The following is a 15,962-nucleotide window of genomic DNA, read 5'->3' as shown; positions in this document are numbered from 1 at the left end:
CACTATCTGCTCCCTCAATTTCAACATCTGGTGCTTTCACATCAATATCTGCCTTGGGGACGTTTATGTCAACATTTGGACCGTCTGCTTTCGTGCCTTTAATACCAAATGCGGGAGTCTTGAATTTGGGCATTTTTAGTCCACCTTTGTGACCCTCAATGTCAACATCTGGTCCTTTAATGTCCATCTCTGGACCTTTTAGATCTCCTTTTATCTTTGGCAGGTTAACGTCCACATCCCCTCCAACTTTTGGGCCTTTCAGATTAAGATTAACGTCTGGAACATCAACCTTTGAACCTTTCAAATTTATTGAAGGCATTTTTATTTTAGGCATTTCAAATCCTCCCTTTGGTCCTTCAACATCAACTTCTGGACTTTTGATGTCTATTTCTGGTGATTTGATATCTCCTTTGATCTTTGCACCTGAAACATCCATGTCACCTTTGAGTTTTGGGCTTTTCAAGTTGAAATCCACATCTGGCATGGATATTTTTGGTCCAGATATGGTTGGCATGTTGAATTTTGACCCTTTTAGATTTGCATCTGGTCCCTTAATGTCAATATCTGCTCCCTCAATTTCAACATCTGGTGTTTTCACATCAATACCTGCCTTTGCGAGGTTGATGTCAACATCTGGACCTTCTAGTTTGGGGCCTTTTAAACCAAATGAGGTCATCTTGATTTTGGGCATTTTCAGTCCACCTTTGTGACCCTCAATGTCAACATCTGGGCCTTCAACCTCCACCTCTGGACCTTTGATGTCAATTTCAGGTGATTTGATATCTCCTTTTATATTTGGACCTGAAACATCCATGTCAGCTTTGAGTTTTGGGCCTTTCAAGTTGATATCTACATCTGGCATGGACATTTTTGGTCCAGATATGCTGGGTATTGTTATTACTGGTGCTCCCACTTCTGTATATTTTACATCTGTTTTTGTCTTTGGCTGTGTAATTTCCATGTCATTTTCAGTTTTACGACTTTTCCCTCTCACATCAAGTTTTTGGTCTTTGCTCTTAACTGATGGCATTTTAATTTGGGATAATGGAAATCCGTCCTTTGACTCAAAATCTTCTCTTTCAGCTACTGCTGTCCTTACACTTTCTACATCCACATTACCTTTGATTGTTGAACCTTTCAAGTTCAGATTAATCTCAGGCATTCTTACATCAACTCCTACCTTTGAATCTGACATGTCGGCTTTGCCTTTACTTCTTGTGTCTATCTCTGTTCTTGTTCGCGTTTTGAAATGAAAGCCATCATTATCAGTTACCTGAGATTTATCAACGTCTGAATCCATTTTTTGATATTTAATGGCTACTTCTGAGCTGCCTTGACTAGTGGTCTTTAATGACGATGTGTTTAGATGTGGTAATTTTAAATCACCTTCTTTTCTTTCAGTGTTTACATCAGGACATCTAAACCCTACTTTTGTTGCTGCTGGAACTCCCTCATCTTTTTCCCCACTTTTTGGCTTTGCACTTGGAAGAGTAGTTTGCCTACTTGTCAATGAACGTCTGTCTGGATGTGAAGAATAACCAGTGTTGATATTAGTCTCTGTAACAAGTGTTACCATTCCAGGATCAGCAGATTTTCCAACTGTTTTAACATCAAAATAACTTGATCCCTTGTTTAGGTGGAGGGATGTGTCTCCAGATGCTCTCTGGATCTTAATGTCTTCTTGTGGCAGAGACATACTAGCTGATCTCTTGTTTTCATCATTTGTGGTTAATTCTGCATTTGCTGACCCTCCTACTGTAACAACCTTCATAAAAGTGCTTTTACTTTCACCAGATGTAGTCTGTTTTTCAGACTCATCTATTCTTCCAGCTGTCTGTTCTTCACTTTCTCTTAAGATTTTAGTGCCCTCATGACCTATAACTCCAAACTTAGGTCCTTTAAATCTGAGGTCCTTACTTCCTTCTGTTCCCTCTCTTATAATTGTCTTAGACTGATCTCCACTTGTATTTGTTTCTGTTGAGCTACCTTTTAGACCAGAATAGGTTACATTGCATGTCTCAAAAACACCCTCTTCTCCCACCCCTTTAACTGTAGGACTGCCGTGCAATATCCTGACACGAGGAGAGCCATCTCCAGAGTCATGCCGTTGTCCCTTGAAGTCTGAGCTTGAAAGTTCTTGTTTCTCACCTATCCCACTTGGCATATCCACTGTGTAAGTAGTGATGCGGCGAGTGATGGTTGTAATAGTACTGCCATCACTGCTAGTGCTGCTGTGTCGCTCTGTACGAACATCCACTCCTTCTGCAAGATCTTCAGACTTCAGCCTTGGTTTAATCTTCTTTGTGTATATTCTCTTGTAGTCCTCATCATCTCCACTCTGCATCAACATACAACATCATGTTTGTGAAAATATCAATATACCGTATACTGTATATTTTATCCATTTGATAATCACAGTAGCTCTAAGCAAACTCAAACTTTTGGTTTCAGATAACTTACGAGAATGATTTCTGGACTTGATGCTCCAAACTGTGACTTCCCTTCCCACGTGAGGGTGCCCATTGGAGAACGACAAGGTGTGCTCAAGGGTGAGTAGCAAGGGGATTTGTCTCCTTTGTTTTGTAGTTTCAGTCCAACTTTGTGTTTGTTCAATGTTTTCAGTAACTCTGCTGTCTCTTCGGAGCTCATATTTTCAAAGTAGATAGTTGCACCCACAATCTGATCACCTACAAATTGAGTATGGATGTTTGTTATGAATTAATCTTAAAAACAAAATAGATGGTGAAAAAATATTTCATATTTTATTAAAGACATCAAGATAATATACTACCTTCATATACTTTTCCAGATCTTGCTGCAGGTGACTCTCCTTTCACCTCCTTGACGAGGAGCTCCCCTCCACTTGTGTGTTCGATGGTCAAGCCAGTTTTGTCTGGGCCCTCCCAGTCTTGAAAGAGCACTTCCCTGGTGTCCTCTTCGTCAGCCATCTATAAAAGTAATAAACATTTAGTTAGGCAGAAAAAAGAGTGGGGCAAAATGCGTTTGGTTGTCATATTTGATAACTAACTTCCTGTGGAATACACTTATAACATATTGCAGGTGAAATTTCCAAAATAGACAGAAATTATCCATATAATAATATCAGGTGTTCCACAGTGCACACTGAAGTTTTAGAATTTTTACATCAAAAAAATTGAGGTAAAAATAAATGTTTTGATTGTGTTCAGGTTTTCAGGAACAAAGAAAACCTGAAATGTAATTTTTCAGGTTGTCTGTGTTCCTCCTCTATGGCTTTTACGAAATAAGTTTTATTTTTAATGAAATATTTATAAGGATTTTTAAGTATAGATGGAGAGTTTAGCTGCAAGAAAATACATCACATTCTCTTGGAGGTTGTGGTGATATGTGATGCTGATTACTTAAAATTGTGGTAGGCTAAAAGGCTCTGCATGGTTGAGGCAAACTGTTGAAATTGGTTCTCATTGTTGCAGCTGTGTGACCAAAATAACGTCATTTTGTTCTCAGCCTCATATTGTCCACCTTTTCTTGTCACAACTGCCCTGGCTAACTCCTGGAAGTGCATACTGAAGCATTAAATGCCCCATGCTCAGTTCTGGTCCAATGTAGTGGGCGAGCAACTTACAGACGGCTTGTTCTTTTTTCTAACATGAAAAGTAAAATGAGATTTTCCAGCTTATCAGTCATTGTTTCCTCCTCCTCTTAATTTGTGTAAGAGTCGATCCTCTCTCCCATGATTGCTGTTTATACAGTAGGCTACTGTTGTAAACCAGACACATGGCAAAACACTATGACGTTACTGCAGCAGGATGGGTTTCACAGAAGCTTGGCTCAAAGTGTCTTGCAAACTGTAAGGGGCTGTGTGAAAACAAACGTCCAAAAACCGCCTGATGGCGCATCGATAGTTTGACTTGATTTGACCATGCTTAAGAGTGTCACATCAGTTATTGAACATTGTTAAAATACTGCATTGCAATTAGTCCACAAGAGGCTCCAGGAGGGGACATTTGTCTATTGCTACCTGCAAGATCTATCAGGAATTGTTTGGTTGTCACGATGAGAAGGAAAATCAGCAAGTGGAATACATCATGACCTCCTCAGATATTTCAGTTAAGAAAAATTCATACTAAATTTGTAAGTTAACGAGTATTTTCCATCTTTGATGGGGTTTTTTTGAAGCGATGATGGAAAAATCTGATGGCCGTCCATTATTTTGACAGATTGCACACTTGGTGCAGACGCGCAGACAGGTTCAGACAGAATATTGTAGTCACTAACTCAATCAATCAGCTCTATGATAAATTTACACCAGAGTATCATCTCTGATTTTGACTTTTTCTGAGAACTGACGGTGGCACATTGAAGAGGCTTCGGAGTGCATCAAGTGCAACTGAATCCCTCTTAGGGGAATGTGTGCAAAATGAAGTAATATTGAGAGTCTAGCCGACTTTTGATCACTTCAGTTGGTGAAATGTTTACCTAATTTCAAAACTTTGTTACTACAGAGAAAATGTTAAATGTATTCAGCTTGGTGATGACACACCAAGCTGTATATTTACTATGTCTTATATATGTCTTGTATATTTACTATATGTCTTTGCATGTATAATTTTTCCTTGATTTGTGATTTGATTTGATTTGGAATTTCTGTATTTAGTTGCAGTTTTACAAAATTAGCAACACATTCAAAGCTCCATTATGCACCTTTAATAAACAATATGTTTTTCACATATTTGATAAAAGTCTCATCAGCAGACAATCTATGAAAAAAGTCAAGTTCCTCTGTCTCCTCCCTGTGGTCCTACAGCCATCTGCAGAAACACACTGCTCCTTGTCAAAAATAACCAATCAGACTCAGAGGAGCACTTGGCACTGTTAATAATGGTTGTGTATGTCCTGCTCAATTTGCTAAAGGTGGAGAAACAATTTACTGTTACAGAAAAACTGTTCATCTGCAGACATTGGTGGCCATGTTAAACAGCCTGAGCATTCATGACATGCTCTGGTGTAAGAAACAAGCTGTAGCCTACCAGAGATCAAGGGGGAAGGTGTGAGCAGTACTAAACCCTCCTGGTTCTGATTGGTTGTTTCTGTCTGAGCTGTGTTTATCTGCAGATGGCTGCAGGACCTCAAGGAGGAAGTAGCTTGATTTTTTTCTCTTTTTTTCAGATATTTCTCATATATATGAGAAATATATATTGTGAAAGTTTTAACAAATATGTTTTTTTTGTTGTTGTTTTTTTAATAAAATTTACTTAAATAAGTCATTAATTGGAGATAATTACCTGGAAATAAATACAGAAACAATTGGTAATAATCAAATAAGTGTAGAATTAATTATGTGTGCCAAAATTCAATATATTGATTTTATTTTAAAAACTAGATATAAGAATTAGTGAATTAATTCAAACTATCAGTTTAACCCATCAAACTGAGTGGGTAGCAGCTATAGAGACCATGTCACCTGCTTGCTGCTTCAAACAGAAAGTCAAGACAACTTCTTTTAAGTTTTCTCTGACTCTAAAGTGAATATCTCTGATGGAAAATGAGGAAATGACATCAATAACGTAACTAAATTGTGACAGCGTATTTACCACAAACCAGTGTCAGTGAGCTTGTGGCAGTTTCCGCCACTTAGGACCATGTTAATGTGTCTTGTGAATTTATTTGAGATATTTCAGACCAAACTAGGGACATGGAAGCTGAAGTTCCTCACCCAGTGTTTGAAGGAATAAATACAATTTATTGAAGATATTTCCTCATCTTTTGAACAAGTTTATCTTAAGTGTAAAGGTACTCGATTTCAAGCTGACAGTCTAGGCTTCGACTACACATCAAAATAAACTCAACGGAGGAGAACACTTTTTTTCAGATTTGCCTTTAAAATAATTGCAACAAAAGCCGACGCATGTTACCTTGATTTTGTTTTCCTCTGATCCAGTCCTGGTTCGAGGAAAATGCTGTTGTTGTTTTCCTATATGACAAACACACAAAAAAACAAAAAACAAAAGCACAATAACAAATTTAAACTATTTCTCTATGAAAAGCATTCATCATGACTGACAATAATAACATATAAGACCCATGTATGAACACTAGATGGTGATAAAACTCAATTGACAACATAGCTTCCACTACCTCCAAAAACCAACTCCCTCGTTTTAGAATGGTTTAGGGTATGTTTTGTAAATGTGGGTGCAGTTAGACCACACCCTGCCCCGAGGAAAGCAGGCAAATCCTGTGCCTACACCCTGGCTTCAAAGTCAGTAGAAGGAACAATGATGGTGTCCAGCTTTATGAAAGCATATGCTGCAGAAAGCTGAACAGAAAATGCATACATTTTTATGTCGCAAGCCGCTGTTATTAAAAGTAAATATTCACACTGACAAACGACAAAGAGGAAAACTACTGTAAATTCAAAAGTACTGTACATAGGAAATTGTCAGTCTCTTTAGACTGAGTCTCTAAGATTTTTTTTTATAAAGACTGCCTTCCAGTCTTTCAGTAAGCATCAGCTTGCAATGTTCTCTGTATTTTTATCTTAACATCCAATTTGTTTCCTAAATCCAAGGTCAATCCAGTAAATGGCAGGATATTTACAGGGAAGACGATGTTCTTTTCAAGTAAACTGAATAATGGTCCATCTTTTTAGTCTGTCACACGAGGGGAGATTTTGAAGGTGAAACCACTTCTGAGCTAAAGTAAAATCATGCATTTGCCAAAAACATCTTCCATATCTCAAAATTCTTAAGAAAATATTTTCTAGGTTGATGAGACAAAAGTGGAACTCCTTGCAGTGGCTGCATCCTATGACATCTGGTGTATCGCTAACAATATTTCAGAGGGTGAATCTGCTTGGGTCCTTGCAGGACTTTGACGACAAGTCGTATCTGTTAAGCCGTGAATTGTACTCTCTCCTAAAATATCCCAAAGGAGCTTGTGTGGTGATTAGAAACACACCAGTAAGTCTATTTCTGATTTAAGGGCTTTGAAGTGACCTAGCCAAATTCTGGACTTGTATCTTTTGGGTTCTATCCCATGACCCTAAACAGGTCTGTCACTTTCAAAAACATTCCAGTATGGCATAATTAAAAGAAGAGCGGGCCAAAGTTATTTCACAGCAATGTAAAAGACTCATTGCCAGTTATCAAAAATTCTTAATAAAAGTTGTTGCTGCCAAGGATGGCCCAGCCAGTTATTAGATATACGGCATAATTACGTTTTCACAAAGAGTCCGTTTAGCTTGAATTGCTTTTTCATTTCATAAGTACATTTATCATCTGAAAACATCATTTTGACCTGTTATTTAATCTTTATCTGATATTAAATAGTTTTATAATCTTAAAGATTGTAGGCTTACGAGAAAGACATAATAACCAAATCTAATGTGTAACCTTGGTTTTCTAGTCCTGTTCAAGGGTAAAGACACAACGTAACAAGTCAATAAATAGACTGGTTTTGTGTGATTGGGGACACAGGGGGATGTGTACAATGCTTTGAGGTAATATTAAACCCTGTTAACCTCTGTATCTGGAATAGCTTTTTCCCAATGCTCTAGGCTGCACAACACGCTGAGCATTGTAACTTATGTTAGTGAAGAGTAGGTTAGAGTTCATGGCAAAGATCCGGACAACCAAATGCAACCAAATGCAGGTAACTAAAACTTCAACTTTTCTTTCCTCTTCATGCTTTTTATCTCACTTAATGTTTCAGTGTGACCCATCGAAAGCCTGAAATGCGAATCAGTGAAGACTTCAAACTACAACTTAGTAAGCATGAATTTATCTCTGTGTCGAATGACTATGAAGAGGAGTAACATAGCCTTATGTACAATTTTAGCTAATGAATTTTAGTGACGCATATCTGCTTAAATCGAATGCACCAATTTGTTTCCTTTAAAACACCAAAATGCAAGGGGCCAAGTGGAGTTGAGTCCCCTTCTATTTTTATTTCTTTAATGAGCAAGCCCAGTCCCAGGTATCCTTCCTTTGCCCTCCGTTAGTATAGGTTTAAAAATTTCATCAAATGGTTTGAAAATGGCAATAAGCAGTAAAATTGATGCAGCAAAATCACATGATTAGTTATAGACTGCGCAGCAAACAGCTGCTGAATAAATATGGCTTTGTTCTCCAAATCATAAGACAAGCCTGCAGTGGATGACTCAAACAGCTCCGACAACATGACAATCAACTTTACTTTCTCCACTTAAAAATAGATATGTGTTTTTCAATTTGGAGCTTTGAAGTAAACCATGAAGGATGTGAAAATAAGGACAGAGGGAGTCAGACAAGCTTGTCTGTCATGTTTTATTACAGTTTGGTATGTGTGTTGGGAAAAGGGGGCGTGGAGAACAAGGCAGACTAAAGCCTCTTATAATAAAGCATAACCACAAAACATTTCTGGGTGTCCATGCCTTCTCGCTGACCCACAAGATGTTGCGGATATTTTGATTTTTTTTTTTTTTTTTTACCCTACCAACTAAACAGCACAAGCTTGGCGGGCTTTTGAGTGAACTGTTTCATAAGAAGGCTTAGAGAGTAGAACAGGTGGTCTCTTGCAGAGGAGCCAAATGTCAGGCTGCAAGATTCGGCATAGCTGAACAGAGCGGCCATGACCATTAAGGTTCAAATGCAGCCTTGCAACTGATACCCCAGAAGCAGTTTTGAGTCCAGTCACACGGCGTACTGTTGGAGTGGTGTACTGTGCGGTGTGTAAGTTAGCCGTCTTTACTGAATGTGTGGAGTGTGAGGACACTTACCTTGGATTGCTCAAGCTAATCCAAGGACTTCAGTCTGCTTCTTGTGTTCTTCTTTTTTGACTTCTGTTGAGAGCAACACAAAAACAGAATTGGGATTTAATATGGGATTTGTGAATATTCTTCTATATGGTGTTAAGGCTACAGAGAAAAACCCATCTGTGTTTTTTTTTACACAGTCAGACACCTTTTTTCAGTTGAACTGTTAAAAATTGTGTCAGTCTACCAAGATATGTTTTAGTTATTAATTCTTAATTACTCATTAGTTAATTATTCGTACTAAATTAATCAGATGCTTCATCTCCAATCAGACTCTTCAGACTTTAAGTAAATAAATCTAAATATCGGCATGGTATGGCCCTCACTTTACGCGGAGGGGAGACAAATGGACCCTTTCCACCTAATAACTAAGGTAAAGTCTGAAACTAAACTTTAACATTTTCAGTTCTGATCTTTCTCTTGGTTTGTGACTAAGAAGTAGAAAACCACCAAAAGGCCAGTCACAGACTCCCAATGCTCGTGAAAAAAAGCAATTGTTGTCGGAGTTGCATTTATCATTCGGATCCTGATCTTCCGTAGGCAAGCCTAGTCTGTCTTACTTCCACACGCGGCAGCTGGTCTGACTTTTTAAAGGTCTTGTGTGGATTATTGTGTCAAGCTAGTGGCATATTGTGAAACAAAGCCTCCATTTTGTCAGTCAGAGAACAAACAGAACCAGACTTGATGTGAGTGTAGAAAGGCATCTACCAGTGGGAACATGTCGATCAGGACAAATAGCTCCATAGCCCTCTCATTAACTTCCTCCTGCACAACACCCTATTTTTAATATGCACTAAAGTGTTCATTACTTTGATGCTAAATAACAGGGCTTATCAGACAGAGGCATTTTCTCAGTAGTCTGTGTATTACTTATGTGTGTAATATATACAGCAATAAAGATAAGGAAAGTAAAAGTGTTGTTTAAAATTAAGATTACATGTATAGCTTTTTTTTTTCTTGTTTGTTTTTGAATGTGACTCATACTGGAATAGCTGAGATCAACACATCGAGTTCTCGGTTGTTTGTGTTGGGAGACTGGCAGCACGGCAGCTGTGTACACTTTCCAGTCCATCCTCTTGTTACTGCTAGGTATTAATCAGACTGCCTTGTCAGAAGTCATTCGGGAACCTCCTGACTGAAATCTGTTAATGGTCATAGAAGCAATCTGACACATAAGATGAGGCAGAAGCAAGCTGGATAACTAATGTGCAAAGAGGCTGCCACACCTTCTTAGCCTTGGTGGCACTCTAGACATAACTACTGATGTGGTCCTCAGTAGAGAGAATAGTCTCATGAATACTAAGCAACTTACACATAGAAATAGTACACTACACATGTGGGATGAAGAACAGGTTGCTTTGCCTATATGTCTTGCTTACAGAGTGAGGTACTCAAACTGTGCAACCCCACCCAGGCCTCCAGTCACACACATTCCTTGATAGAGCTGTCAGGCCAACTGGAAGGGAGCCCAGCCTCTCCCTACAGTGACTAACTGCACAGAAATGTCCCTCTTTCTCTCTCACACTGAATCCCGCCCCATACCCTACTCAGTCGCTCACACCTCCGTAAGTCAGCCCTCTATATCCCCTAAAACTCGAGGTTGTGCGCTGATGAACAAGAGCCCTACATCCGTCCAAATACGTGAACGCGATAGCAAGGCAAAGCATGCCTTTTTAAAAAGACAAACTAACTGTGAACTTATTTCACAGATGCAATGGTTATCATTTCACTTAAATCTTTCTCCCCACCTGGTTGACGCTGTGAAAATCTTTTAGATGTTTTGAATTTCATTTCTACCAGTTTTCCCCAACTCCTGCGGGCACATATCAGTTTTGCCATCATAATATCCCCGTAAGTAGGTCACAATGTGATGGAAACATATGAAGAGAGTTGAAGTTATTCCACTCGTTTGATTGCCAAATCTAATCAATTTGGTGTGCAGAGAAGGGAAGCAGTGTGACAATGATTACATCTCACTGCTTAGTATATCAAGCAGTGATGCCGGGCAAAGATAAGATTTGATTATGAGCAAGTAGAAAAAGACCTCTGTGCAGCGAGGCAAAAAGAGGACAAGGAGAAGTGAGCAAATCAGTCTTGTTGTCAAAACAGAATGGGCTCCCTGTTTCCCCTTGCCGCGTTGGAGTTTGACGCAGCACGTAAAGCAAACACAAAGAGAGACACAGCAGGCCTCAGCCTCTGGTTATTCCCCAAAGAAGCAGATAGCCCATGGATGTATGACACACATAAAAGGAACAAGCATCAAACTAAATTGTTCCTTTCTCCTCTGAGTGTTCGCATACCCCTGAAGGAAACCACAAGTCCTGAATACGACCAAAGCCTGTCTGCTGACGCCAGCTCGGTCGGCTGCTGATTAAACCATTGGGACTTTGGCAGGAATCCGACAGCAAATGGAAAAACTGAGAAGTTCTTCTCCTTCTTTTATGAGATCACAAACAAGACCAACCACCTCCTAATGCAAACTGCAACTCTGCCTTCACCACCATTCTGATCAAACTCCATGACACATGGAAAACATTGACTTATATGTCTTAAAAGGGTAAAGGTATGAGACAGCTCATGGCTCCTTCTTAAAACTTTGTTCTGTGTCCCACCAGCAGACAACAAAGAGGGGAGGATCTCGCTTTGAATTTCCTCTCACCAAGGTTTCCAACTTTTTCCATATGTGCAAAGAGTTTTCAGGATGTTTTTCCCATCCTTTCTAAGAAAAGCATCAAAATCAGTTGTGCACACAAGACTGGGAATACCATACTCTGAAAGTCAATAAGTTCTTTTGTTGTACCCTCTCCCCCCTAAAAAAAAAAAAAAAAACAGACTGGAATTGAAAAAACGAAGCTATGTCATTACTTTACAGAATTTCACTTTAGTTGTTCTTTTCTGAAATGAGAAGTGAGGCTGGGGCGAAGCCAACACACTGTTTCACAGCCGAGAACATTGAGCAACAATGAAAGCATAAATAATAAAAAAATCATAGACCCATTTCCTTAATGTGGAGGAAATGGGTCTATATATATATATATATATACATGTATGTATGTATGTGTATATATGATGCAACATTTTAACTTATTTTAAACACTGGTAAGAGGAGAATAAATTTTAAAACAGAATCATACAGATATTGTAAAAAAAAAAAATCTGCGTATGTCATGATGTGCTGTTTTTCAGCTTCAAGGCAGTTTGTCAAACTGTTTAATTTGCTACAGCTGATGTTTACACTAAAAATAATCTGAAACCGTTTACAGTGGAGGGGACAAGGCGGATTGCAAATAAAGCTAGGTGGCAGCAGAATGTATATATTTATAGACTCATACATTCCTTAGCTACAGAATTTACATCATGACCGGAGCCAACAATATGCATTTGATATATAAAGCACAGAAGTGAGATTTGTTGGAGCATTTTAGACAGCGAGCCATACCAACCTTGACTATCATCCACCAGATAAGGAAAACCTAAACAACACCAAATGTTTTCCCAACGCTGCATTCCGGGCACAGATCCCTGAAATTCTGGGCTCCAACCCTCCCCTGCTAAAAGATTTGCTAACAGATGCAGCGTGTTACTCCTTGCATGGGGAAACATGACAGGTTTTAACAGTGAGGAGCAAGGTAAGATCGTACAGTGAAGCAACACTTGTACAAGATTTATTGTTCTGGGTGGTTCTGTGGAGCAGATGTTTGGATGAACGGCAATGTAAGCTATTAGCTTATTCACACCCATTTTGAATTCTATGCTCGCAAGAGTTCAGCCAAATGAAAAGCTACAATAAACAAATCTGAATTGAATCCACATGCATGGGTGGGACTTTTCTGGCGAGATTATCATAACTCTCAAAACACTATTTTTCAGCAGCAGAGCATGCAAGAGTAATGATAAAAGCTCCTCAGAGAGTTTTGAGTGCACGGTGAAACAATCCAAACCAGCGCTGGATGGGTTGAACAGGGAGTGGCTGCTGTGTGGATTGCCTGAAAAACTTTCTAAAAGCGTACTATACTCTTATGTGTGTTATTTGCAGCTGAAAGAGAACAAAACCTTAACAAGCCTCAAAAGTGGATTCTGCTGGAGCTTTGTACAGTTTAGAGACAAATAACCTATAGTTTCTTCTTTCATCTTTTTCAGAACATTCACCGCCCTCTTGTATGGTCAACAAGCACTGAGTCTTCTTGCAGCCACCCACTTGACGAAATCTCAAGGAAACGGCAAAGGAAGTGCGCTGAAGACCAGTTTCCTTTAATTTCACACTGAAGAGTATTAAAAACAGCGCTGCTCTCATTCCTGCTGTCAATCAGCAGCACCCAAAGAGTGCGTGCAGCTGTATCTGATGAGGCGCGTAGACCTATATCTTGACATAAGTCAAGGTTTCCAGCAGTCATGAGACATGGCTCACTAAAAGACTATTTTTTTTTTCCATGCAGATGTCACATTGAACCAACTCAGCAATAGAAAGGCAGACAGCGCATGTGAAGGCAAACAGTACCCACCCAAGGCCACGACGAGGCCCTTTTTACTGACAAGCATTTCAGCGTCTAACAGCTGATATCAAAACATATTACGACTTGATAAGCGAATTATTATGTTAATTTAAAGTTCACACCTTCACAGTTATTTCCTAGCCAATCTAATCATTTTTTTTTAATTTAATTAAAAGGAGTACCCTTACTCAACGCAACGCCCATAAATACCTTTTAGCTCAATGTGACAATTTAGCTCTATAAGCAGTGCATTTTACAATCAATCGGCTTGACAAGAGCAATTAAAAACTCGCCAGACATATATTGCTGCGGGGCACTAAACGTTGGCTCGACGTACGTGATAGAAAACAGTGTACAGGGTGGTGCGAAAAGCAGCTCGGAGTTTTGGGTGTGGCAGGAGGGAGTTGCGGAGGACAGGCGACTTGTACATTGCCAAATCTAACTTCTAACTAAGGTTCAGCAAAGAATTACGTGTTACTTTTTCTGTCCCTTTTTTTTTTTCCACAACTCAAACGGTGTTTCGTTATAGGCGTGATTAAAACATTAAGTGGCAATACATGTTTTGAAGAGCACAAAATATAAACATAATAATGTTTGAAAACTTCTGTCAGTTTTTGGATTTCTGAGAGAGAGAGAGAGAGAGAGAAAAGAAAAAAGAAACGTTTTCCCCTCATTCTTCCAACGTGCTAAGCCTTTGCTCCCCCTTTCTATGCCTCAAACCTGGTTTCAATTAGCTTGTCTTTCCAAACCACTACATTCCATAACTCCCCTCCTCACCCCAGAACCGCCCATCCCCCCCTCACCAACACGCTTACTGACTCTTTCCCTGTCTTCCTACCATCTTTTCCCCACACACACCCTGGCATGGAGCCCAGGTTAAGTAACCCAACGTACGGGGAAAATAAGGAGAAATCGTCCTCTGTCCAAGACTTACAAACGACTAAGTCATAAAAGATGTACATGCGTCACGGCTGCAGGGGTTTAACGTTTCTATCGTAGGAAATAAAGTACATATTTGGTCAAGAAATAAAAATAAAAAAAACTCTACACAGATGTTCAACATTTCATAACAAACATTTTGAACTGTGAAAGCTTACATAAAACACCAACAGAGAAAAGTTAACAACATTCAACATGGGCCCTTCACTGTCCAGTCAGGATGTTTAAAGAGTTCGACTGTGACAACTGTCTATGGTGTGTATGGGTTCCTTTTTTTTTCCTGGCTGTAAAAGGGTGTGCCTGTCTGAGACAGCAAAGCAAGAAGGGAGGGAAGAAAAAAAAGAAGCAGGAGAAGGGAGGTGAAGGAGAGAGATCCACACCCAAACTTGTTGCTGCAGGCTCTAACAGTGAAGTACCTTCACTTGCTATCTAACAAAAGGTGAAGTATAGATGGGAGAAAGGCATCAACCATAACATCAACACAACATGATTCCCGCCATCCAGCCGCTGCCACGTCATTCCATCCACAAATTGCTCTTTAGAGGTTCTCTTTCCAAATCAGGATGCAGAATAGTGTGAATGCAAAGAGGCATCAAATTATCAAACCGCTACAGAAAAACTGTGATTGTGTAAAACCCCTATTTTTATTCCTCAAGTCACTTAAATCACTTTTGGAAAAGTTTCTTAAACACTTTCATGCCTGTTCGACTTCTTCTGTTAGGGGAAAATAAAGTGCGCCACTGCAGTTAAACCCTCAGCATTCATGTGGCTGTGGGTACACACCCACTTCTCATGCCATGCTTTGCTTTAAATGAGGTTTTGAATGTGCAATGAGATCCATACAGATTGTCCCTTTACAGAAATATACTGAACAAAAACATAATACTCTAAACTTCCCAGAACTTTCTATTGGAAAAAAAAACCCAACTTTTTTTTTTCTTTTGGAAGAAGCACGCAACATCAGAGCACATGTAATAAAGCAGGACACTGTCATTGTAAACTTACAAACAGACATAACAAGTGCCCCATAATGGTACAATAAAGGAATGCAAACTGATAACACTAACGCTTTTGTGACTGTGCTGTCGAAACTGACTGAACACCTAAATCTTGATGGGCAGATAAGTGTGAAACAAAGAACAGTTTGTCAAATTTCAACAGTCAAAAAGCAAACATTAACTTTACTGTAAAACAGAAAAAAAGAGAGAAAAAGTTCATCTTTACCTGTGCGCAATCGCTGCGCCAAAGAAGCCTCACACCCGCATGAGCATCCTTGAAAAACGTGTCTTCTCCCCTTCACCCCAGCATAAACAGAGCACTTTTCACACTGTCACAAGTTTGCAGTCTGTCAGACGTCTGTCTCTGTTTTCCTATTTCTCGACCACTTAGGCTTCCAGGGCGTTTTCTGCCCCCTCCTCTTTCCCTCCCTCCCTTCTCTGAGTTGATTTAAGCCTCTTGTTTTTTTGTTTTTTTGTTTTCTCTCTCTCTCTCTCTTCTGTGTGGCTCCTACTCTGGACTAAGCCGAGTGGTTGGACCAGGAGCTGGGAAGGGCTCCTGGTTTGCAGAGGGAGGAGAATACAAGGGAGGAGACCTGTTGGAGGGAGTGGTCCTTTCCACTGGGACCACCTACTGTTCCACATTGATGGCTGCAGAGACGTATAACAAAAAGACTGAGTTCTGGCTCAGGGGAGAAAAGGTGAATGACAGTATGGAAACTGGGCAAACAACAGTTTTGAAACGGCTCTCAAACACATTCG

At 39.6% G+C, this 15,962-nt stretch overlaps 1 protein-coding gene across 1 annotated transcript; it reads right to left on the bottom strand.

Moving 5' to 3' along the window:
• Window positions 1-4: 4 nt before the first annotated feature.
• Window positions 5-15,750, bottom strand: LOC103147531 (neuroblast differentiation-associated protein AHNAK; the record flags this gene model as incomplete). The annotated part of the gene is made up of 6 exons (XM_007565913.2): window positions 15,430-15,750; window positions 8,738-8,800; window positions 5,895-5,953; window positions 2,792-2,948; window positions 2,461-2,687; window positions 5-2,338 (listed from the first exon to the last, which is right to left on the bottom strand). Coding segments are annotated over exons 4-6 (2,718 nt in total), but the record flags the coding sequence as incomplete, so codon positions are not given.
• Between the last annotated feature and the right edge of the window lie 212 nt (window positions 15,751-15,962).

Source organism: Poecilia formosa, unplaced genomic scaffold (assembly GCF_000485575.1).
Source record: "Poecilia formosa unplaced genomic scaffold, Poecilia_formosa-5.1.2 Scaffold183, whole genome shotgun sequence".
In the NCBI taxonomy this organism is placed as follows: domain Eukaryota; kingdom Metazoa; phylum Chordata; class Actinopteri; order Cyprinodontiformes; family Poeciliidae; genus Poecilia; species Poecilia formosa.
The sequence above is the reverse complement of the archived record's forward strand: the minus strand, read 5'-3'. Positions and strand labels throughout refer to the sequence as shown.